Raw genomic sequence first — 25350 nt, 5'->3', positions numbered from 1 at the left:
CATGATTTGAGCATGGAGCTGTCCTGGCTCATGTTTCAAAGCACACCACAGCACAAACCAAATTATGATCCTGCTGCTACCCACACTGCAGAGAAAACAGATTATTTTCCTTCTAAGCACAGCCCAGCAGTCAACAGCTTCTGTCCTATTAAGAACAAGTGATGCAAAAGTAGATTGGAGGGGATGTCACATCTCAAAGTGACGTTTCAGTTTGGAAACAGTTTATACAGCTAACCTCCCCAAAGCAAAACTGCAAGCAACCATCATGCATTAGCTACCCTGCGCAAGGAAAGGCTCCGAGTGACCTCAGATGCTGCAAATGTACCAGCCAAACAGCACAGCTGAACACAGCCACCTTCTCACACACTAATGATTCATTAACTGGGGAATCCCCGAGAGTCCCAGTGAAGATCTGAGCTCATTTCTCCTGGGCAGACATCTGCCAAATGGCTGCGTTGCAGAAATAACACTGCCCGCATAGCACGTGTTGTTAGAAACATCAAGGACTCCATCGGCCGAAGCCTGGCCCACATACACCCTGCCCAGGGTGGTTTGGCACTTACGGCTTCTGGTTCTCGTAGCTCTTGAGACGACCCATCTCACCGGTGTAGACTTTGTTCATGTTCACATCTGTGTGCACCACCAGCTCATACTGGCGGATGCTGGAGGAGGAAGCAGGAGAGAAAAGAGAAAAAAGTCAAACGGGAAATCACAAGATACAGTTGGAACCATCATTTGCTTTGCTGGATTTGCTGCAGTTCAAAAACAAATGCAACTCCCACCCCTTCATCCCTATCGAGACATTAGGAATCAAGCAGACCATGCAGAAAGCCCAAACCAAGGGGAAACATCAGCTTCACTGGGAGCATCACAACCCAGCAAAGCCATCCACAGAAGAACCAAACCCATCACGTCCCCATTCAGAACAGCAATCCAGAGCTGGGTTCAAACTCGCAGCAGGACAGGCTCAGTCCAAACAGCCCCGCTCACTGATCTACTTCACGTGTGCCCTCTCAAGTCTGGAAGGGGAGGCAGTGCACAGGGAAGGGGACAGCAGCTCAGGGCTGAAGGCACAGCCACCAGTCAAAGGTGGCCAATCTCTCTGGCACCCAGAAGAGCCCGCTCCCATACCCACCTGGACTCTTCTCCTGTAGCCTCCACCCCAAAGTGCTCACACACCGCTGGCCAGAACTGCTCTCTCCAGGTGATGAAGTCTTCTTCCAAGCTAGCCAGGACAAAAGAGATATTCAATAACCCTGCCCAAGGGGGAGCAAAGGGGTATTCCCAGAGGAGCCATCCGAGATCCCTATGGACTTCCTCCTTCACCATGGGAAAAGGCATTTGCCCTTGGATCCAGGCAGTTTTGGTATGTCTACATGCCCACAGATCACCAGGAGAGCATCTTCAGATCACTAAGTGGGTGGGATGGAACTGTTGCTATACCAGCCACCCCTCCCTTCACCAGGTCTGCCAAGGAAGGCTTTGTTATTCAGACTTGGTCTTTAACCAACTCAGCTCTCCCTTGCCCACTCCTGGCATTAGGTCACCTTCCTAAAAGGCAGATTCCACCATGGCAATGCTTATTTTTCTGGGCTCAGAGCCTCCCGCACACAGCACATCCCTCTCATCAGATCTTGCAGCCCTTAGAGGTGAGCCACAGGTTGATGTCATTTCCCAGGATAAGCTGCTACCCACAGGGTGCTCGGGTAAGCATAGAGAGGTCAAAAAAAAAAAAAAAAAAATTTTCCGAGTTGGAAAATTGCTGCCTTCCACCATAAAACAAAGAGTTCACAAGGAGATGGAGTTTGCCTCCTCCACAGGTATGGGTGAGTTTATCCATACAGGCTAGGTTAGCAATAGAGCTGCAGCAGGGCAAAGGCAGAGGAGGCTGCAAACCCCCCTTGAGTATATAACTATGGTCATTTAAAGCTAATGTGGGATTTCCCAGACACAGGATCCCCTAGGATACTCTACAGGGATCTGATTGTGGGAGAAAGAGCAGACAGACACACACACTCAGAGACATCTCAGCTCCCACAACTAGCCCTATGGAGTTTACTTCTGTCTTAGTAGAGCCAGCTCCCTGCCAAGGTCCCTTCCACAATGCTTTAGCCAGCTCTGACCAGCACTTCAAGCCAAGCTACTCACTTGCCATCGTCATCTCCCAGCCCAAGTTCAAAGATGCGTTGGGCTCCAAGCTCCTCCAATCTCTTGTCCACATACTTTCCCATGGCATTGAAGTGCTCATAAGTCTTGTTCCCCAGCCCAAAGACCTGGAAGGGAACACTGATGAGTGTGGAGAAGCAGGGGCTGGACTTTTCCCATCCAGTTGGCATCCTGTGGCCAGTATCACCCAGCAAAGGATGTTGAAGAAAGACAGCAAGACCTCTCCCAGCTCCCCGTCAGCTATTTGCGGACCTTGAGTAAGAATCTACCACTGGAGAGTGTCTGGCCAGTAGACACCACCACCTCCCCTGAGCCGGGCCTCAGGCACGTCAAGAGGATGCACATACAAGAGCTGCCTGCGCCATCTCCTCAAGGGACCAGTAAGAGCCTGGACTGCCTGGAGACCAATTGCTGTCCCTTGCCTCCCACAAACCGCTCAGCAAATGTTTGCTCACTGCTTTATACAGAGCAGCTTAACATCTCCAGCAGTAGATTTTCTCCTCATTTGCAATTATAATGCTGCCGAAGGAATTTGGCTGGGGTTTAGGTGAGGTGGCTGTATCTCAGCCAATTATTCAGCTCAGCACAGGAAGAGCTACACACTCTCCCGGGTGATTCAATTTGCGAGAGAAGATCTGGCCCAGGGCTGCTCAATTAGCTTCTGAACAGCAGCAGCAGCCTGTAACTCATTTACAGACCTTGTATTCAATGCCTGCTGGGCTGCTTGTGGCAAGACATTACCAGCGAACCCTTGTGATTTAGGGAGTGCAGAGAGGATTCTGACATCTGCATTGAAAGCCCCCAGATATATGTTTGCAAGTGTCCATGAAGCTTGGAGAGGAAGACAATAGGGATCACATCTGACACAGGCGTACAAGGCATAGACATCACGTTGTGCCTTTACCCAAGCCATGCGCAGGCACAGTGGAGGGCTTTTGACTTTCCTGCCCAAAGGATTCAATAAACTGGAACTGAGCCACTTACTGCAAATCGGAGACCCGACAAGTCAGTGTCAGCCTCCTGCAGCCAGTCGTAGAAGTCTTGGGCATTGTCCGTGGGATCGCCCTCACCGTAAGTGGCCATGCAGAACACAGCTAAGGACTTGTCAATCTCAGAGAGGCGACTCAGGTCCGACTACAATCAAAGGAAAGAATAAACCCTCAAGGATCGCACAACATGGTTATTGGGCAAGCCTGTTCCTACAATACAGCTACCTCTGGTGGGCAGAACAGCACCATGTATTGTCAAGCAGCTGATTACAAAAGGGGTTGGGAAAGGCCAAACCCACCCAAAGTGGCAGGTGAAATAAAGCCAACCACTGTCACTGTACTGCAAGTCAATACTTCTACCCCACCAGAAAAGCAATGGGATTTTCCATACAAGGCTTTAAGGGACCAGGATTGTTGTTCACTCTGGAGAACAACAAAATGTCAATGCCTCTGTCCAAGACTGCAGCAGTATGGGACCAATGTTAACTACAGAAGGAAGACAGAGCAAGTTTCATGCTCCCAATGGACAACTCGCAACTCCTAAACCCTGCAGGCTACCTTCCCCCTTCAGTCATGTTGTAGTGCTCACCCCAAATCTGTAGAATGGCAAGGACAAAGCCCATCTCTGCATCAATCAGGCTGATCTTTTCCCCCCTAAATGACACTACTAAAAGGGCAACTGTCCCTTGGCCAGGCTCTTTCTGTTGTTTTTTTTTTTGTTTGGTTGGTTGGTTGTTTTTTTTAGGGGACACTAAAAGGATGTTACCTATCCTGAGGCTGCTCATGGCTAAATTACCAAGTCATACTCCTCTGGATCCGCTGCCATGCCCCGGAGGCCATAGCGATGAGCATCTTTGGAGAGACGATTGGCAAACTCCTCTGCTGTACCCGTCTGGGAACCATAGAAAACCACTATGTTTCGCCCCTGGAGAGAAAAAGAAATCCCTGTTAAATGGTGATTACTCATTTGGCAAATGCACGGACGAAGCACATCTTGTCAGAGACACAGGGATCAGGAGCCCTGGACTGCAACCTAAAGGCAACTAGGAGTCTGCACTTGTATGGGACTCCACGCCGGGTTTGTGGCAGAAAACTGAAGGCTAAGCTGTTAACAACAACATGACTCTTGTCAATCTCAGAGGGGTGACTCAGGTCAGACTAAAACCCAAACTAAAGAGTAAACCCTCAAGATTTATTCTCAGCCTCAAGGCTGCAGTGTGACTCCTAGAAACAGGGAACTCCCTGGATGAGAAAGCAGACTTGCCTAAGCTTTGGGAGAGGCCTAAGCACCGGAGCTCCTGCTCTGCTGCAAGTCAGCTACTTTGAAGTAAAATGGAAAAATATATCCAGCCCTTGCTTCTTCCTCTGCTTCCTCTTATGTCCAGTCCAGCAGAGTTAAAAGCTGCCAGTTCTGTGTACAACAATTCCCATTCCAGAGTGAGCCGGTCTGGGAAACCACCACGCAGATAAACAACTGCCAGCCAATGACTTTAAAGTCTCTGCCATTTCCCTCCTGACTTTGATGTCATATTACACTTTTTTTTGCACCAAATTTTCACTTCAATTTTTTCTCTAAGAACAACTCTCAGCCATAGACTGAAAGAGCTATTCCTGCCTGCCCACACAACCTTCCTCTGGATGCTCTTTGCAGCAGATATGCGTCTGTATCCAAACCAGTCCCCCCTGCTGACAGCTAGACAGTCTCCGGAGGAAACTGGGAAGGACATGAGCTCCCCCACCTTCCCAGCACCCCATGTAGCCAGAGCAAGAAGCTTACCGTCTTCTTCATCTTCTCAATGAAGCTGCTGTCTCTCACTGGAGCTGCTCTGAAAGACAGGAGGAACCTCCTTTCAGATGGGCACATTCATTCTTTATGGTCGGGAATAGACAAGTGGGGAAAAAGTGGCCCCCAAACCATACCAGATCTCAGAAGGCCACCCGAAGTGGTGAGAGTCCCCATCTCTTATTTACCCTGTCAGAGGCACACCCATCGCTCAGCTGCAGGGCTCCTCTGCACCCAGCCATGGACCAGGGACTCTCAGAGCACAGGGTATAGCTGACGCCCTGCCTTACCTCCATCGGTAAATCCTCCCACAGGCAAAGCCCAGGAACTCAACCCTGAGTGTCAGGAAACCTTTACTCTATCAACAACTCTTTCACAGCTAAGCAGGTTACAAGGATCTCGTAGAGCTACAATAGAAGAGCAAGTCTCCAGAAAAAAATCTCAGAGGCCAAGCCACGGTGGGAGAGAAGGGAACAGAGAGCTCCCCGCTTCCCCCACCACAGCGGACAGGCAGGGGATCAGTCCTGAGCCATATCCCTCAGGGCAGGTTCCCCAAGCTCGAAGTCAGACAGGGCTAAAACCCAGCTGTTCCAACCTCAAAACAGTATGCCAGACAGGAGTCCCAGAGCGGGAGAGCCCTGCGGAGCAGACAGACGCAGCTGATCAGACCCACAGAGCCTCCGGCAAGGCGACCGCTGCCCGCTGAGGTCCCGCAGGCCTCGTTCCCACGCTGGGGTTTCTGTCCCCAGCTCAGATCTCCAGTACGGAGGGAATTCATATTATCATATTATCACAGGGAGGCAGCTTCCTCTATCTCAAGAGGGACAAACCGCAGCAGCATCAGAAACATCGAGGCACAGATTCACACCACTATAGCTACCCTGTTAGGTAGGGAGCCAGAGGAGCTTTGCTATCCTAAGCACATCCATGGACTTTCAGTGTCACAGGGTGAAAGCAACCCAGCCTTGGGGACCCTGGGAGCCTCACAAGCAGAGGTGGCTCTAGGTACAGTCTGATTAGGCACTGGGGTCTTTTCAAGGCAGGGGGACAAGTGCCAGGAGCTCACTTGCTGTGTTCCTCACTGGAGCTTCAGTAGCGGGGAGGAGGAACGTGGGACCCGTTCCCATTTCTCTTTCACAATGGAAGAATGTAAGGCTGGGTCTCCTGTGGGAAGAGAGAAGCCTCCAGGCAAAAAACAAATGGTTTTGGCTCCGGCCCATGAGAGAATGTGCAGAGCTCGCTAACAGTTTCCTAAACTCTGCAGCCCAGAAGGAAGGATTTCTGCGGATGTGCCGAGACATTTGCAGAGCGCACACACACACACACACACACACACACGCAGAGCGGCAGGGTGGGGGACATTCAGCAAAGCGTGCCTTCAAGCACCCCTTTCTACTCAAAGGTATCAAGGAGCTCCGTAACCTGGCCCGACAGCTCGGAGCACTGACACGGCACCATAGAGCATGCACTGAAGATGAGCGAACCCTACCCAAAAAAGCTACCCGAGGAGGCTGTGCTCCCAGGAGAGAGCTGCTTCGCACGCCCCACTTTGCTCTCTCAGCAGTTAACAGTCGCCCCGTGTTGTCATTTGTGCTTCATTGGGAACAGGGAATATCACAAGCATCTTAGAGAGCAGCCCCAGCCCTGCCCGTGCTACCGCCGGGACGGGGGCTCGGGAGAGCTGCCCCCCAGCAGCTCACACAACTCAGCTCTCACTTAGCTTTTGGCTCCCTGGTGAACCTCTTTGGTTTACTGCCCTCTGCAAATAAGATCCAACTAAAACGGCTGTTGGGTCAACTGCTAAACAAAACACTTTTAAAGGAGGGGAAAAAAAAAAAGTTTTAGATCCTTTCAGCGAGCTCCCTTTGGAAGAGAAAAGGGTGCAGCACATGGAGCTCGTCCGTTTTCAAAGAAGGCAACCCTGCACTGAAGTGTTGTGGTGGAGAACAGTCTGTGGCTCAGACACAGAAGAAATAATGAGTCTGGCTTTTGAAAAAAGGCTGCCCAACTCCCCAATATTGCTTCATCAGGGTGGTTGAAAATCTGAGCTGCAAAAATGCACAGATGCTGAAGACAGAAATTACACTCATTTTTACCACTCAGCCAGGAAAACTTAGAAGAGAAAGCATGTTTTCAGCAACAACTGCTCTTACAGCTCAGATAGCTCAGGGCAGCGACTCTAAGAGAGTTAGAAGAAGTGACAGGTGGAGGAAAGGGGATTAACTCCATTGTCGGAGCGAGTCTTTAGCTTGTACGGATTGCCCACCCTTGGTGAGAGCCCACAGCACAAGCAGCTCACAGGGCTCTCTGTCACTTTGATTTCAGGAGGAAAAAAGGAGAGGGGAGGAAGTTCCCGACAGCTCAGCAACGATACCAAAGTCTCCATCTTGGCGAAACCCATCTCCTTCAGAAAGCTCCCATGCCTGTGGCTTTCCTCCCCAAAAGCACAAGTACATCCAGAAGTGAGAAGGCAGCTTGGATGCCACAGAGGATTTGAGCACCGACAGCAGGATCTCCTCCGGAGCAGCCTGCCTCCGAGCAGAGCCTCTCCCCTTCTTTCTGCTGCCCCAGCAGGGAGAGGCACCCCACTCCACCCAGCTTTGGGGTGGCAGGAGCGACCCTCCGAGTCACAGCGATCCCTCCTGCCCATCAGGCAGATTAACTCACCTCGCCACAGCCGCCTCTTCTTGCGGGGCCGAGTACACGCAGCCCATGGTCGGGGCAGGGAAGAGGCAGACAAAGAGTCGCAGGGCAGCCGTGTCTGTCTGCAAGGGGAGGTGTGGGGGGACGGATCTAACTTAGCTCTGGAGCAACATGCACACAGGCCTTTCCATTCTGCTTCTTCTGGGCATTAAAGCCAAGCGTCAGCCTTTTGTTAAGGAGAAGAGAGCCGGCACAAAAGGTCCCAGCACGGGTCATAGCAGGAGTGGTCCTGTCCACTCAGATCCTCGTGGCGGGGCTTTGGAAGTTACCAAGTGGATCCGCGCAGTCCTGAGAAACTGCAACATCTGGCAGCAGTGGCAGAAAGGAATTAGGAGTGGAGAATGAAACCTCCCAGGATCCTCCGCAGCACACGTCCCTCTCCCATCCGTGCGGAGCGGGGGGACGGGACACAAAACCCTCCCCCAGCCTTGTTACCTTGGAAACTGTTTATATCACAGCTGCTTTTACATATATTCTTTTTTAAAAGAAAAAAAAAAGTCGACGCTGTAGCTGAATGAAACGATTCCAGACACTGCGTGAGCAACGCTACGGGTAACTATGGCAGTGCCATTACAGAGGCAGCTCAAAGGAGTTTGTTCTCTTCAGGATCCTATTAAATTAAATTAGAGGTGGTCTCTCTAACACACACGCAGGCAGCAAAGAGAGCTAATCAGGCTAAGGAGTCGGAGCAATTCCTGACACAGGAAGCCCTACAAGCACCAGGGAATGGGTTTCTCTGCAGCTGCAAAATAGAGATAAGCCAATTTCTGCCCCAAACAATGTTAAAGACAGGGGGTGACACCCAGCGTACCAATTGATGTCTCGCCTGCGTCTCGCCAGGGCAACTGTCTGCACAACTCTGGAGCGGGGACATGAGAAAGGAAAAAAAAAAAAAAAAAAAATCTGAGATTGTGAAAGACGCAGAGGAGGCGCAGCCAAAGAATAAAAATAAATTAGTGCATTCCCCAGCAATGCCACCACGAGGAAGCGCAGTGGCCACGGCTGCATGGCGATCTAGAGCCATTCTCCATAACGACATCTGCAGAGCAGGCCAGGGGAAAGCTGCTCCGGTGGTTTCAATTAAGTTTGAAAATGGTCAAAACGCAAGCAATCCTTATTTAGCGGTATCCCGGCCTGCCCCACGCATGCGTGTGTTACACAACACAGGTACAGGACGTCTTGTACGCAGCAAGCTTCTGCGTGTGCTGGGCTCTGCCTCTTCTCTGGGGGCTTCGGGCAGGAGAACAGCTCCGCTTGCTGTGAGGGTAAGGGATCAGCAAGTGCCTGAGCGGTAGCTGAACCCAGAGACGCATCGTCGGGGCAAGACCGTGACTGTTCCTAGGCCATGCGGGCTGGTGAAGCCAGGCGGAGTGAGCCCAGCCCAGATGCCATCCAGAACGAGGTATTTTTGACCATGCATCTGTTCTTCCACAATCAAGGGCAGTTGCAGCACAGCATTTCCTTCGGAGACCCTGCTGAGCTGATGTGGCTCGATCGAGGCGTGCTGCGCAGCAGTGGCTCCCAAAAACCCCAGCAGGGCACCACGGTGTTGGACGCTGTGTTCAGGTCGGAGATTCTGCTTGCACTCTCCCACATTGCAAGCAGCATTAAAGCAGCAGCCACGGTGATGTGTCTGAATTGCTGTTCAGCACTTTCCTCCTCCAGTCTTCCAAGGCTGAAGCTGAAGTTGGGGGCCAAAGCGACACGACAGAAACCATCACCCAATACCATCAGATCAAGCAGTTCAGGACAGTTTGGCAAGTCAAGGCAGAGCTGCAGAGAACGTGCTGAAGAAAAGCAACACCTCCTGAGGTCAAGACTCTCCACTTCAGCCAGAGACAGCCCCACCAAGGGCTCTCTGCCTTCATGGGTCTGGGACAGCTTCCCTGCCTGCCCACAGACCAGTTTGCTATCCAGTCAGCCACGGGCAGCAGCTGACTGTGATCCTGTATCTTGCGGATTTGCTTGTTCATCAGAAAGGAAACTCCACCCCAGACTCAAGGATGATAGGAGGGAAGGAAACCCGAGGCTGAACAAGCTTGTTTTCCCCACTCGTTTTCCTCCCGGTTCCAAGTGTCCCATAAAATAACCCTGCAAAAGCTGCAGGAAGTTGCTGACTCCGTCCCAGAGGACGGATGTGCCACCAGCCACAGCCTTGGCTTATGAGACCAGCTTGCTACCATGACCACAGCAGGGCTGCAGCAGGCAATGGCAGGGGCAGGCTTAATATATGGGGAAAAACTACTTCAAAGCCTCCTCTCATTCTTCACCTGCCTGGCTGTCACTTTTCCAAAATGGAATTGTGCCAGACAAGGTCTGGAGCAACCTCGGCTCTCCCCCCTGGTTATCGGTGAGAGGGGATGCTGCTCTTCCACAGCTCTTGCAAGGAGCAGTTGCACAGTGCTCCCCGCCATCCATCTCCCACACAGATGGAGAAGGCAGCATGGACTCCCCGCAAGAAACATGGACAAAATACCCGTGAGTCAGCTCAAAGCCAAAACCTCCAGCCAGTCTCAGAGAGAAGCCCCTGTGCTGAAGCTCTGCAGCAGGACGAGGTGGTAACACACAGCCGGCGTGGTTAGCAAGCCCCTCTGCAGTTTGACTTCTCCGCAAGGTCACGACAGCCTCTGGAAGAGCTGCACGTGATGGGTGGTGGGTGGAAACAGTCACAAGGACAGTGAGCACGGGAGCTCTCCAAGTCGATCTGCGCCAGATCTAATTTCAGATTGATAGTGCCATTTCTCCAGCCAGCTTAGCTCTCATCGCAATGCAGCCGTTCTCATTACAGTCTCCAGAGGCAACCACACACACTGATACACACAGCCCTCTCTTGCAGGCACGAGAAGAAAGCATCCAACCAATCTAACAAAACAAACTCCCAAGGCACAGACAGCCGGGTTGCTACCAGCCTCGTGCACACCTCTCGGTCCAAGGTACTGCAGCCAGGGACATTTCTTCCTTTTAAACACCTCCCAGCCAGAAAATGCTCTTTCCATCCTCCTGCAACACCAGTGCATGCAGCCTGCCTCAGGGTTTGCTCTGAGCTGTGTGCTAGTCTTCCCGTTACCCAGGGATTTCACAATTGACCTGGCATCCCAGGCTCACCTTCAAGCAGAGGGCTCTGCCGCCAGAGGAGAGGGTCACGGTCTGGCCAAAGCAGAAACGATGAGACCAAACCTGCTCCTTTTCAATTATGACCCGAATTACAACACGAACACTGGACGACGAGCCTTGAAAACTGAAAGCAGCATAACCCAGTAAAGTAGACATACAGGTCTGAGATAACAGACCCACAACCGCTTGCTGTGTTTGACTTAGCTTTTACACACAGGGTAATGGGAGCATCAATCCCCTGCTGAAATGCCTTCGCTTATCACCAAACATCCTCATCTGAGCAGCCTACAGACAGGTCCTGCCACAGCTTCTTTCCACACCAGACTGTAACACTTTGAAATGAAGGACTGACAATTTCTTGCCAGAGCAGCACCCGCTAAGTGCCATGGGGAGAAACCCACTTAATGCAGGATGCCTTGCTGATGCAATTGGGTGTGTTAAATCTTGAACCTACTGTGAGCGGCCAGCCATCGCTTTTTCCCTCCTCACAGCACAGCCTCATAACAAGCCACTCAGGACTCGGGGGGCCTACAGCGAATTTGCAGCCGGCATAACAAACCCAGAGGATTCACCTTTGTTGTGTGGTTATCTTCTGCAAAGGCCTAATACTGGAAAGCACAGAGCTGGGCTAAGGCTGAGGCTGGCCTTCCCTCTGGGCCAAACTGCACCCATGCATGGAACAGATCCCAGGAGACTGAAGGGAAAGGTATTGCACAGCGCCAGCTCCTGCGGTCTCTGCTGCAGTGGGATTCAAACCTCTCTACTGCTCTTACCAATGCTCCAGGAGGAAACATGAGGAACGAGCTAAAAAGCCCAGCAGAAAACTGATGTTAAGCTCAGTATGTGACTGAGACAAGGAACTAAACGCACCCAGATCTCTACCAACATGGCTCACTCCTGGCCCGAAGCCCTTTGCAGAAGGCAGGGTGGAACAAGGACTGCTCCCTCTCCAAATCCAGCCTCCTGCTGCTGCGGTAACCTGGCACCAAAGCCAAACAAGTTTCACAAGAGCTGCCAACGAGCTCATGCCCAGGAACTATCTCCCAGCTCCCCAAGACTATTTATTCTCTTCATAGCTGAGGATAGATAAGATTTCTGATAGGAAATCTGCTTAAGAGCAAGTCCACCTTTCTCCATAAACATGACTTTTATCAGAAAACGCAGAGAATAGCCAAAGCAATCCTTAAGATCTTTGAAGTACAGCCAGGGGCTTTTCTGCCTTGCCTTTTCTTGCCTTGCTTGGGAAAGGCAAATTACTGATTTGGGCCACACGGTGGGGTAAGGCAGAACTGCAGCCTGGCTCTTCCACGGGGATTTCTGCATTGCAAGGTGAACAGCTCAGAAGAAACACGAGGGGAGAGAAGTGTACTTTGGGACTAAGTCCACTCGCCTGGGGACTCCCAGAATCCGGCTGGACTTCCCACAAAGCCTCCAAGGACCCAACATAAGCAAGATGGAAAGCTACACTCACCCCAGGCTGCCCGAGAGTTGTTACTTACACTGATTGCATTTTGGGGATGTCTGGGACTTCCTCTTTTTTCTTGCGGAAGAAGAACCAGTAAGTAAAAAGCCCAGTGATGAGCGAGATGAGAAACACGTCCGTCATGCTGATGAGAGAGTCTTGCTGTGCGGTGTTGTCGGGAGGGGAGATGTTCGGTTCCATGATGGTCAGAGGCACTGTAAGCAAGGAAAAACAAATGAACACCAGCAGTCACACAGTGCCACAGAAGACCAGAAGAGCATTAAGAGATGTTCAGAGCATGCTTTTCCACTATATGTTTACTCCTAGGAGCACAAGGCAGCCCAACAACTCTCTGGAGGGAGGCTTTGCACCACAATACTGTGAGATCCTTTTGCATCCCACGGTACCTCACTATCCCACCAAGCTTTTCCCTTCCCGTTGCATCCATGCTGATCCACCAGAAGCGATTTCGGCTCCCTCTTCACCAGCACCATTGGAGCAGCCCCACATTCCAGCCAGGGAGCCCAACCCAGCTCCTAACATCCCAGCAAAACTCAACAGGGACTCATGGCCAGCCTTCAGTAAAGCCCTTACTCACCACGGAGCCCATGGCGTTAGTGGGGGAAGACCCCACTCTTCCAGTCACGCGACAGATCTGGGGCTTTCTCCCTCTTTTCCACAAGGTGATATGATGCCCCGCAACTACTGCTGTGCTTATAAACCGCAGAGCAGGACTGTGGCATGATACTTCTGTGAGCATCCCCACATTAGGTTGTCACAGCACAAATGATGAATACTTCTGATTTACTATCCACCTCCGCATACAGATTGGATTTACTATCAATCTCTTTTTGGGCCTCTAGCTTCCCACTCCCCTCCACTATCTTCCCCAGTTTAACTTCCATCTCCTTAAATTACTCCTTTCCATTTGCCAAGGCAGAGTTTAAGTGACTTGTGACTTGCCCATGGCCATACCCAGAGTCCACGGTAGAGCAAGGATGAGCGACCAGCCCTCAAGTCCCCGACTAGCTCTATGACTCCCATCCTTCAACCGGGGAGCCACCCATCACACCCTCCCTCCCGCTGCTCTGCCAAAGCTCTGAATTCCTCTGACCCTAGTCCAGATCGCAAGATTACCTTCCAAACGCACAAGGACACACTCTGTCCAAGCAAACAGATAATTAACTCAAAACTTGATTTGTAAGGGCAAAGTGACACTCTTGTACTTGGGCATCCTGCCAACCCAGGAGACGATGGACATTTTAACTTGCACACAGAAAGTGACTCAGAGCCCTGGGGGTGCCACCAGAGAGAAAGGACGTGTCCCATGGCTGAGCCGTGACGGGAGAGTTAACCTGTTCAGCAAAGCTGTGCCTGCTGGAGAAAAGCTCCCAGACAACTTTCCCGGGGGGCTGAAAGAGAAGCAGCAAACTCCAAGTTGTGCCTGGGCTGAGAAATAAAACTGACCGAAGTTTAAGGTTATGCTAATGCATTCAGGAGCTGGGAAGAAAAGGGAAGGTGATGCTTAGGGAGCACTAATGAGGGAGACCAGGTAAGGTCTTCAGCAAATAAGAACCCCCCGTTGTTACCCCACCAAGGAAAAGTCCAGCTCCAGAGAACACAAAGTACTCTGCCACAGGCCACCAGCTGTAAAAGGCAGCCCTGCGGAGTGCAGGGAGAAGTCCACACCTACCTGGCAGTGATCGTGGGTCAGCTCGTGGGTATTTTTGCAGCCCAACCACCTCCCAGCCCCGCAAGAAGTTTAATTCGGTGGAGAACTTGGCAAGTGACTGTACTACAAAGGGCACTAAAACACTACTGCAAAGCTTCCCATTAGGTTCCCAGAGATGACACAAAGCAGGGGGGTGGAAGAAAAATCTTAGTAATGCAACTGCAGACAAGCAAATTACCCATTCCTCTCCACCAGGCAGGTCACCCTGTCCTCCCTCCTTTGCAGACAGGCTTTCCATCACTGGATCTCAGAGCCAAGCAAGATCTGGGTGTTATTTCTGTACAACTGTAGACTAAACTGTTAAGTTAAAGACTCCACAACTGGAGCTTAGTTGCCAACAATGCACAGCTCCCAGCAGAGTCCCTCTCCTCCTCCGTGTTGGGTTCCAGTAAACCAGTGAGGAGCGGGTCCAGCAACTGACACTGAGGGAACGCACTGGTGGGGGGGAAAAAACATTGCCGGTTTATTCCCTTTGCAAGTCCTTTCCCATGGCACACAAGACAACGACAAACCTTTGCTCAGAGGAAGCCAGGAAAAAAAATCCAAGGCTGATGGAGACCATGCTAAGCTGGTTTTGGGCAGGAGCTCCACCCTTTCCCTTCTGAGCACCAAATCCAGCGCTTGCAGCAGCTAAGCCCTAGGAAAGCCTCTTTGCATAGAGCACAAAAGCATCCCTTGTAACAAACTGCACGTGGAGAGTTTCAAGCTAGACATGTCTTCGGTGAGCGGCAGCCAGGCCAGGGTGGAATGCATACAGGCTGCGTACGCCTGGTCCCACAGCAATTCCCCTCCCAGCTCCAGATAGCTCAGACGCGGACATTCGCGAGCTGCCCTTACACAGGGAGAGCGAATGAGCTCCTGGGCTAATCAGCAAGGCAAGGGCTACGTCTCCAGCAGCAATTCATTGCCATGCCCACAGCAGCAGAGCTTCTGGCCTCCCAAAGCAGAAGGGACAAGCGGCAGCCACAAGGGGTTTTGCTTTTTCAAGCCTCCAGAGGTGGTCTGCTCTCCCAAGCAGACATGACTTGGAAGGAGGCATCCTTGGGAGGGAAGCTCCTGGGAACACAGCGTGGACAGACACGGGGGAGGAAGCCATACTATCTCCTGGCCTTCACCACGCTGCAGCTCTCCAGTGCTTCAAAGCAGAACCCTCCAGCTGCAGCAGCAACCGGACCGCCCGCTCGCTCCCCGCAGCCACGGGGAAAAGCACCATTTCTGGAGGCTTATGGGTCTGGTGCATGGACGAGAGTCTTGGTTTGGTCTCCTCTTTTCATTCACAAGTCTCCATAGCATAAAGGTTATATACTGACCTCTAACCCTGGAAGGAAACACTGTCATTCTCTAGTGATGGAACCAAAGACACAAGAACCACTTTAATTTTGATGATGGGCTCCATCTGGCCCTGAACATTTAGTTATTCGAGTCCTATATCCTAGCTACAGGTTTTTCTTTTTGGTCTCCCTTCACCATCCTCACCCTTAGGAAAAGTTTGCTTAGATGTAGCAAGAGAAAGGCAAAGGATGGGGAATTAGACCTCACACTTTTTTTAAAGGACTGTCATAACTCAGGAACTATTTATTTAACTCACTTCACCTAGCACAGAAAGGTGATTTCTCAATTTATCTCAGTCTTACCTAGTTGGCTGTAACAATTATTTTCCAGAAGTTCACAGCAATTCGTTTTCAAATACATGTCCTTTTCTAGCTTTCAGTGAACTGACGTACTTGGAATTTAGCTATCCTGGAAATCCTGCAGTCTCTGAAAGGACTGCAATAGAATCAGACAGTTTTTTTTAAGGGAGGAAGAAAAAAAAGAAAAAAGAAGAAATTTATGATGCAGAAGTAAAAGTTCCCCTGACACCAGTTTCAAGGGTAGTTATTTTATGCCCAATGTTTATTATACCGTCAATCAAGATAAGACAGATTTCCTTTTTTTTTTTTTTTTTTTTTTAAAATCATGGCTCCAGTTCCTGGATCCTTGTTTATGCACACAGTACCTGGTGTAAAGCAATCAGCCTCCGCCGAGATGTGAGGCATCTACGTTACACAGAAAAGTCACAACATTTTGAAAGATTGCAATCAAGCGATGCTATATTTTAGCGCAGCTTTTCAGCCTCTGAATGCAGCTTCTAAACCTGGGAATTGGCTTGCTGCATGGCAGCTTGCAATCATTCAAATCACCGGGCAGCCTTTCTGCACATTTCCATCCTGCCAAACAGATGCACTTCCTTCTCATATTAAAAAATTGTATTCCTAATACTCACGCACACCTCTGAAGCAAAGGACTGGAAGCACTGTCAGTGCCAGGCATCCTGAAATCCCCCACAATTTCCACGTGGACTAAAGGTGCTATCACGTCACAGGGTTAAAAATAAAGTACAAATAAAAACAGTATTACAACAAACAAGACGGGATGGGGAGTGCCCTAAAAGCCAAATGGTCAGCAGCCCGAAGAGATCTGTTCTTCCCCCTCTCTTGCACACAGCCGATGGCAGCATTAGGAGGTGGTGCAGCAGATGCCCCCAAGAGCACGCTGGAGCCCTCCACTCCAGCTGGCAGACACAGCATCATGGTCATGAAACGTGGCTGGGAGGTCTCCCTTTCTGCCAAATACAAGGATGTTTCTGCGAGTCACATTGTAGTATCTTCTAGTGACCAAAACGCCTTGTCTCCGAAGCTAAGTTGGTGATTTGGGCAGGAAGCTGGCTCTTTGAGTGGAAGTAGCCTTTTATTTATATAGTGTTTGTGATGAGTTTCAAGCATCTCAGGACAATTTCGCTTCCCGATCCCAGACCAGGACTGCAGCCTGTGACTCTTGCTCCAAAAATGAGTGACCAAGCTCTGTGCTTGACTCTCCTCTGTCCTGTGCCATCATAAGCACGCCGTGACCCGTAGTGTCAGCCCTGCTCACGTGAGAGGGAAAGGAGAAGGAAGATTGCTGACCAAGCACAGCCCCGGGCTGCTCACTGCTCCCACCTCCGATAACTGATCCCCAGGCTCCAGCCAGCCAGCTGATCACAGCCTGCAGCACCAAGAAACTCCTGAGTTCAGCTCAACACAGCAGAGAGGCTCCCCACGATCCCCACACCCCCATGCAGTGACAGGCACGAGTTCTGCTGTGCCCTACAGACTCTGCCTGCCCTGGCACGGGGCAGCACAGAGGCTGCACCCCCATCTCCTATGCCCCTGAGCTTATTGAAGCAGCCAGAGTTTTCCCAACGGGAACCAAGAGGCATCAGTGTCCTTTGGACACCTGCAGATAAACACAGGAGCTGCAGGCAGAAGCTCTATTTCGCAATATGCGCACACTAAAATCTATGATGACCGAGTCAAAGGAGGAATTGCGTGACATAAAAACACGCAATGCCATTAGTCACCCTCCGCCCAACACTCGCACCGGTACCAGGCACCATTCAAAGGGAGCTCAGCAGGGCGCAGGCAGCCAAGCCTTCCCCAGCCCGCGGCAAGGTCCAGGCTGTCTCAGCTAATTGCTAGCAGGGACACCAGGTAGCCGGTTAAGTAAATCATGCCTGCAGGAATGAGCTCGCCACACATCTCGCAGCAATACCATCACACCACCAACACGAGCCCTGGAGTGCCCAGTCCCTCCATGCTAGCCAGGCCGTTCACATCCAGTGAGGACACTTACCGAAGGACTGCTTTCCAGTTTCTTGTAAACGGGAATCCATGCAAGTCACCACCACCTCTACCAGCAACACACACTCAAAAAGCCACCGGTTCTTTCAGACTGGCTTTCTCCAGTTCAGACTCCCAGGAAAAGCCCCGCACAGCCACGCCAGGGAAGGGGACAAAGGGGCACTGCTGGCAGAGCTGACTTGGCAGAGCACTCTTCTTGCTCTCTGCAGCCACATGATGATGACCCTCGTGTCACTGACTCAGCACACGCATTGCATTAGTGAACAAAGCGGAAGCACAGCTGTCACGATTCCTAGTGCTGGAAGCTCTGTTCGGCTGGGGATGTCAGCATTACCACGAGATCTGCAAGAGCCACCTTTCTGATCGAGAAGGACCAACCCGAATTCCCTAGGTGCAGGTGGCCGTGCATGACCAGAGTCTCCTCTCCACCACGTGTCTGGCCTGCCCCAAGGATCGCCCTTTCTCTCGGGCTGACCATCCTTGCACGGGACCATGGAACAACACAGATCAGCAACATGATCAGCCTTGAGAAGAAGCTTTAAAAAAAACCCCATAGTTTTAAATCAGAGATCAGTTTTTTCCACTGGCATCACAGCACAGCCCCAAAAGACAGCTTCAGGACAGAAGGGAGACACAGCATGGAAATGAGCAGACAAAGCAAATGGAAACTCCTTCTCTGTGCAGCACTGACTGGCAACCTGAGCTTTAAAAACAATGGCAAAAAAAATAGAAACTAACTTAAAAACCAACTAAAACACCTGGGAGGAAAAATAGATAACCACTTGGCAGCCTTCTCACAGGTCCCTATTCCCATGGCATCTGCAAAGCTTGTCAAGAGCTTGCACAGACGGCAGCACTGAAAGGAAGCTGCAGCAAGCCCCCATCGCTCCGCACAGCGGAGGAGAAGGAAGAGACTTGCTTACAAACAGGAATGCAGTCTTGTGACTGGCAAAGGGTTTTCTTCTTTCACCCACTAAAGACACAAGGCAGGCGGGTTCCTGACGTGTGTCAGGAAGAGGAGCCCCATGGACACGAGCCCGTGAGGAAGGAGGAGGGGCGGCAGCAGCAGAAAGAGAGCAGGGCTGTAGTGGAGATGGCATTTCTGCCCAGACTCTGAATCCCACTGCAGTGAAGACTCTCCTGCGTGCTAGTGTGTGGTATTAGGCCAGGAGACCCTTGGGGAAAAAAAATAGATCTTCCCTCATTCCTCGTCAGTATGAATGCAACCGATTAGAATAAGAAAATTTGTTTACATCAGCCTGTGCCAGTCTCGGCAAGTCTCAAATTAGCTCTTTTTCCCTTTCTTTTTAGTAAAAGGAGACCTGGCAAGAAAAGTGGCCCTTTCCAAAACAAAAGCAGACCATTGAAGTTGGTGCTCAGATCCAGGTTATTTAACATTGCCTTCAACAGCCCTGGGGTTAGCCTTTTCTCTGTACCTCTGCTGTGCAGAGATCGTGTTTCCCCGCAATAAGAGGCCTTTGGTCTGGCCAGATGAGCGGCCGTGCTTGGTCTGGTCTGCACAGGCTCCCTGCTTTGGGTGGGCTCACCCTACAGGTGAGTTCCTGGGCTCCTGGAGGCTGCACTGGGGAAAGAAGGCATGGTGGGAAACCTCACGGCTTCCTCGCCCCTTCAGCCTCAGCTCGAGCACCCGCGTTGGTGCTCGCTGTGAAACAGGGCTGCCACTGCACACGGCGAGCCAAAGGCGTGCTTTCTTCATCACAGCAATAACGAGCGGTGATCCAGGGCTGACTTTCACCAGTGCCTGCGACAACGAGCTTTGGCTTTCACTATGCCTAGCACTACCGTATCACTTTCTTCCCACGTATTTAAAAAAAATCCCAGCACATCCCACCACTTCCCATTAACCACCATCATCTCAGTAACGAAGGGTGGAAAGCAGCAGAGTCTTTCCCACACAATACTACGGAAAGTGACTCTCCATGGGCCTCTCAGCACTTCCAGCAACTCAGAAACCCCAGTCTAAACAGAGGACTTGGGTGCAGGAACACCTCGAGCAGGGGCAAGAAACACACAGCCAACTCAAAAGCTGCATTTTTTTTTGGGGGGGGGGTGGGGGGGGGGTGGGGGGGGTGTGAAACAGAACAAATTACTCTCCCTGTGCAAGGTCTCTTCTAACCAGACCTTGACACACCAGCTCAGACGTCGGCAGAACTTCTATTTTAGGCACGAGACAGATGTGAAGCGTGCATCAGTCAGTCTAGAGCTTGAAATACTGCATATTTGAGCTTTCACTGTCACACTTGGATTTTTTTTTTTTTCTGGCCAATAGGTCTTATTCAAGGACAGCAGAGCAGCTGTAAAAGCAAGGAAGAGAACAACAAGAGAAGCAGTTTTACTGAGGCAGAAAGCAACCCTACCCTGTACACATACCAAGGTGGGGCTATGCAGTAAGCTCAGTACACTGAACCAAAGGACTTAAGGCATTATCTAACACAAAAATTAATTCAAACTTGCCAAGCTGCCTTAAAAGAAAGCAACCCAGAATTATCGACTTTGCACACTTCCTTTCACCAGATAAAAGCACGTCTCTCAACCTTTAAACAAGGACGTGGGGCATCTCACCAGCTTAGGCACCTGAACACCTTCCTTCATGCAGATTAACATGAGCCTGCACAGAAAAACAAGCGTTGACGATTACAGGATAAACAAAACCTGAGAACAGCAGGCAAACTGAACCCCCCTGCTAATACTGTTCCCCAGCCTCCCTTCCCAGGGAGGGACAAAATCAGTGCACTGTGCTCCAGGCATCGTTTGAAAGTGGATCAGGGGTCTCAACACCGCCAATATTCAGGAGCTAGGACAAGTCTGCAGCAGTTTTAGACCACCTTTTTGCCAACTACCGTGGGCACTACTTAGTCACACCAATTGCTCAGAGGGCTATGCTGCAAGTTCTCAGGAGCAACCCATTCAGGCATATATTTTGCATGGTTCAGGTCCTGATGAAGATGCTTTTTTAAGATCAAGAGGGGAACACAGTATTTTTTTGGCAGCCTCTTCTGCAAGTGTTGTACGCAATGCTGCCACAGGTGCAAGTTCAGTGAAAGCCATCCTCCTCCAAACTGGCTGTTTGCTTACCCCCGCCTGCATTTGCTGAGGGTTCGGTGACAAGCTGTGATTTTGCCTGCAGCCACTACAGGGAGGAGAGCCCTACGGACAGGGTGGTAGCCACAGACTTTGACCTCTTCCACCAGGAAGAGTTTGGACAGCAAAACCCTCTAATGCTGTTCTCATTTGGGAGGCTTCCTTTGAAACTAACAGCTGGAAGAGCATCAGAGGCACATGGTTAAACAGATCCTGTAAAGACCTCTGATCAGAACAGTATGTTTTGGGGATTTATTTATTTAAAGAAAACCAAGCACTGTTTTTATGGAACCGGGACATTTTATATTTATAAGGTGGCTTTCCTCTGAGGATGCGAGAGCTTTTCAGACATTACATACCTGTCTCCTAGGTTGCTCTAAGGGAAGGAGGTGTTACTGCACAGTTCTTACGCCACGCGGTAACTCAGCGAGAGAGCTGTCCTCCTGGTCCCAGACCCAGGCTTCACATCTGGCTGCCCTGTTAGAAGCCTGTGCAGTCACCCTACGAACCTCCCTGCCTGCTATGGGTAAGGCAATCTGAGCTGTATTTTACTTTTTTGAACACCTGTGAAATACAGACAACTACCCAGCGCAGTCCCTGCAATCACACACAACCGCGTGCACCAGCAGACCCCAGAACATCAATCCCACACCCAAAGCAGCTATCCCTGTGCCGAAGAGGGACACGAGGCCACAGGACAACAGCCAAGTGAGGCAGGGAATAAGTGGGGTCACAGGCTGAAAGGCTCATCCTGAGTTGCAAAAACTGCAGCTCTCCAACTCCACACTCCCACCCCAGCACGCTCAACATAAACAGAAGATACTTGACACAGGATTTTTCTTTCCCTTCCTAACATGAGCTGCTCCTCTTAACCTCCAGTGGTTATGCATACAGCCCTGTTACACAACCAGGGCTTGCACAATCCTTGCAGGCATTTTATCAGTTTGCTCCTCCAAAGCTTGGAGTTAGCTAGAACCAAGAGATGCTAGCAATGACCCGTGAAAGCAAGTCAATAGATGCACTTCACAAGCAACCATGCAGCAAGATCCAGCGTACTTGCCAGTGCCACAAAGACAGACCTACCAACTCCCTAAGCTGGTTACTAAACCTTCCCGGCAACTTGCACATGCACTGGCAGAGCCAGACTTTCCAGGGAGAAAAATCCAACCTCATCTTTAACTCCGAACCTCCCCATCTCCTACTCCATACAGCGAGAACAGAAAGGAAAATGAGTCAATAATTCTACATTATTCCCTGCACAGGAATAACGTGAGGCCCAGCAGTGGCTGATAACTAAGCAAGAATACTACAATAATCTGCCACCGTAGGTCAAACTCAGCTACTCCTTGGACTTGTGGCCCTAGAGAAGCCACTGGAGACACAAGCGCTCCTCTTCTGCTCCTTCTGGATTCCGTGAGCAATCAGCAGCACACAATTGACTTGAATGTTTACTTAGGGAGAAGCAGCAAGAGATTACAAGCGGCCTGTAATTATTTGTTCTGATATATGAAATTTCAAGCTCCACAAAAAAACAATCTTGGCAGAGGTGCACCTGTTACTGCAGGGCTTGTGACTCAGTCTCAACAATAGCGTGTATAAAGTAATCTCACCACTCGGATCAAATGATCACATTGGGAAAGCAATTTTTGCAAGTTCTACGAATTGTGTTTTTAGAGGTAGGAGAGCCCAGGTCAGCAAACAGAACAAAGTTCAGTGACAGCAGACGTAGCTGCTGGGTGGCTTTCTTTTACATCAGAGGAAAAGGAAGGGGAGCGGATGACAGGAGTGCAGATCTGAGCAGGGAAGCCTTTTCCCTAGCCCTTCAGGACTGAGCAAACGTGTTATCTTGGCTGCAATGCAGCAGCCAAAAGGGAGAGTAAAGATCAAATGAGATTTCAGTCCAGACACAGTTCCACGTGCCACTTTTGCTGCAGGTGAACTGGGTAAAGAAACCATTGCTCCCAGCCTGTCAGGTCACGCTGCCAACCAACCTCCACAAACCTGACTGCTCCCACAGATGCTCCACAGCCTGCAACGCTCAACAGAAAGTGGTTACCTTGCACCAACGGCTCTGCAAGCAAGCGCTGATGGGGCCTGTGAGCTCCAGCACGAAGGGCAGCAAGCAGTGGGGAAAGCCTCCTTCAAGACAAGGAGTTTTTGTCGTATGGCCCCGTCGAGCTCCTCCAGCTGCTTTGGAAGAAACAAAATAAAAGCTGTAGAAGGCAATTACTTGCTCAACCCTGGCTACCTAGAAGGCACCACCCCAGAGATCACTGACTGAACAGGAGGCAACTGCAAAGGGACAACAAAGTGAGAGGTTTTGCTCTGTCACAATTAGAACAGGAGTAATTAACAGAGGGTTAAGCCAGCCGTGTGACACTACCTCCTCCTTCCTGCCCACTCTTCACCTTACTATCCAAGGCTTTTACACTAGATTAAAAGAAAGCACTCAGTTGTGTAAGGCTTTTTTCCTGTAGCACCAGTATCCTCCCTGCTTCTTCCCCGCTTTACAGGAAAGTGTTTTGCAAATATAGTTCTCACGCACCATCACGTCCACGGGCAACACAGAGGACTCTCCGAATCCCGGCACTCTGTGCCATACACACCCTGTTTCAGAGCAATCAACTATCACAAGATGCATCTGAAGGAAAACCAAGAGCTGCACTGGGACAACTTCAGGTTCTCCAGGAAGGGCCTGGCTCACCAGCCTTCCCCAACAAAACACCAATTTCCTCATCTTCAGCAGATTAATCTGCAAGTTTGCTTTGCATGTGCACAACAGCTCCTCAGGATTTCTCAGAGTACCACAGAAACACTGAAAGAAAGCACATTCCCTTCTATCTAGCAAAAGGACGTGGGCATCAGTGCACCCCACTAAGCACAGCTCTGCTGGCTAACAACAACAAAAAAAAATTAAATCATGCAGCTCCTCACTACAGTCCACATGAAGCATAAAACTCTGTGGAAGAAGGGATGTCAACATCAACACTGTTTCACTTTCAGCGTTTAAAAACAGAGACCTGATCCTTCCTTGTACTTTTCCAGCTTCTCAACTGGATATATGTTTCTGATTTTTAAGAAGAGCTGTAAAAGTACAAACCCATTTCAGTTTTCCAAATTCATTCAGATTAGACAGAAACCCTCAGTGATGCCTCTTCTCTGTATGCATTCCACTAAGCATTGCTATTTCTTTTTCACACTCTGAAAGCTAACCCAAGCTAACTCATGGTCTAAACACTGAGAGACCACAGCACGCTCCAAGCTGCACTGGCTGTGCTTACTCCTGCAAATAAGATGACTTCCTAAGAATCAGTTCTACATTGATGACTAACTCCCAACACCATGATCTTCATCCCCTCCAGCTTTAATATTTCCAAACAGGGGGTTTTCCATTATTTCCTTCAACAAGCACATTCCCTAAGGGGATAACTTCACTCTCCAAAGCAATTGCATCTGGAAAAGACAGGGATAAACAGTCTTCCAACACGGCAAAAGTTTATAAAGAGAAATAGGCGGAATGACAGCAAACCAGCGTGGTGTGCAGCAAAGGTGTCAGTTAGATACCAGGAATCACTTTTTCCAGAAAAGGGCCAGAAAAAGAAGTTCATTGAAGGCTTTTAACCAGCAACAGCCTGGGATGAGGTAAGAACAAGCAACCCTTCAGCACACTGTGGAAGTGAGGCAGGGCAGACATCACCCTGGGGCACCCCTCTCCCAGGCTGCCGGCCCAGGACCTGCCAAGAGGCGCGGCAGGGAGCAGCCTGCAGGGCAGGGGCAGGCAGGGCAGGAGGAGAGGGGCAGGCAGGGCAGGAGGAGAGGGGCAGGCAGGGCCCCAAGCGGTGGCTCCCGCCCTGCCTCACACCCCCTCCTCAGCCCCATGGCGGGGACCCTGGCACCTGGGTGCTGGCAAGCCCCCTGCCCCACAGCGCCCCAGGGAGCCAGGCATGATGGGGGCACCCCCCAGATAACAGAGGGCCCACTCACACCAGCCCCCCCCCCCCCCCCCCCCCCCCCCATACAGGGGACCCTAGTCATCCCAGTCCTCCCAATAACAGGGGCCCCAGTCACACCGGTTCCCCCCCATACAGCAGACCCTAGTCATCCCAGTCCTCCCAGCAACCGGGGGCCCACTCACACCAGCACCCCCATACAGGGGACCCCAGTCATCCCAGTCCTCCCAATAACTGGGGGCCCACTCACACCAGTCCCCCCCATACAGCGGACCCCAGTCATCCCAGTCCTCCCAATAACCGGGGGCCCACTCACACCAGTTCCCCCCATGTAACAGGGGGCCCACTCATCCCAGTATCCCCCCGCCCCTCAGGGGATGCCGGCCCTCCCCTCTCCACCACAGAGGACCCAGGTGCCCGAGCCCGGCCCCCCTCAGCCACAGGGGACCCCCGGGCCCGGCCCCCCCTCCGCCACCGGGGACCCCGGCCTCCCCTCAGCCACAAGGGACCGACCCAGGGCCCCGGCTCCCCCGGAAGCCGCCCGCCCCACCACAGACGCCCGCGACCCCCGGCCCCGGCCGCCCCAGGACGGGGGAGCGGCACCCACCGGCACCCACCGGCCCGTCCGACGCTGGCGGCGGCGCCCCGCAGCCCCGGCGCGGCCGGCACGTAGGGCGGATCGCACCACTCGGG

At 51.2% G+C, this 25350-nt stretch overlaps 1 protein-coding gene across 7 annotated transcripts in view; it reads right to left on the bottom strand.

Annotated features, from left to right (window-relative positions):
* The window catches only part of POR (cytochrome p450 oxidoreductase), a 31136-nt gene extending 5786 nt beyond the window's left edge, over positions 1–25350 (bottom strand). Inside the window, exons 1-9 of one of the 7 annotated variants that reach the window (XM_082328066.1) lie at positions 25265–25350; positions 22764–22894; positions 12255–12432; positions 4933–4981; positions 3952–4080; positions 3151–3300; positions 2149–2273; positions 1136–1225; positions 564–662 (exon numbers count right to left, since the gene is read on the bottom strand). In XM_082328066.1, coding sequence (XP_082184192.1) covers positions 564–662; positions 1136–1225; positions 2149–2273; positions 3151–3300; positions 3952–4080; positions 4933–4981; positions 12255–12418 — 806 coding nt within the window. In that variant the 5' untranslated portion in view covers positions 12419–12432; positions 22764–22894; positions 25265–25350. Of the gene's footprint in view, positions 1–563; positions 663–1135; positions 1226–2148; positions 2274–3150; positions 3301–3951; positions 4081–4932; positions 4982–7605; positions 7897–12254; positions 12433–17597; positions 17644–22763; positions 22898–25264 lie in introns of those variants that run through there. The other 6 variants (XM_082328067.1, XM_082328065.1, XM_082328069.1 and 3 more) reach the window with 6 other exon arrangements.

Source organism: Platalea leucorodia, assembly GCF_965183815.1.
Source record: "Platalea leucorodia genome assembly, chromosome: 16".
NCBI lineage: Eukaryota > Metazoa > Chordata > Aves > Pelecaniformes > Threskiornithidae > Platalea > Platalea leucorodia.
Note: the sequence above shows the minus strand (reverse complement) of the source record. Positions and strands in the feature narration are given on the sequence as shown.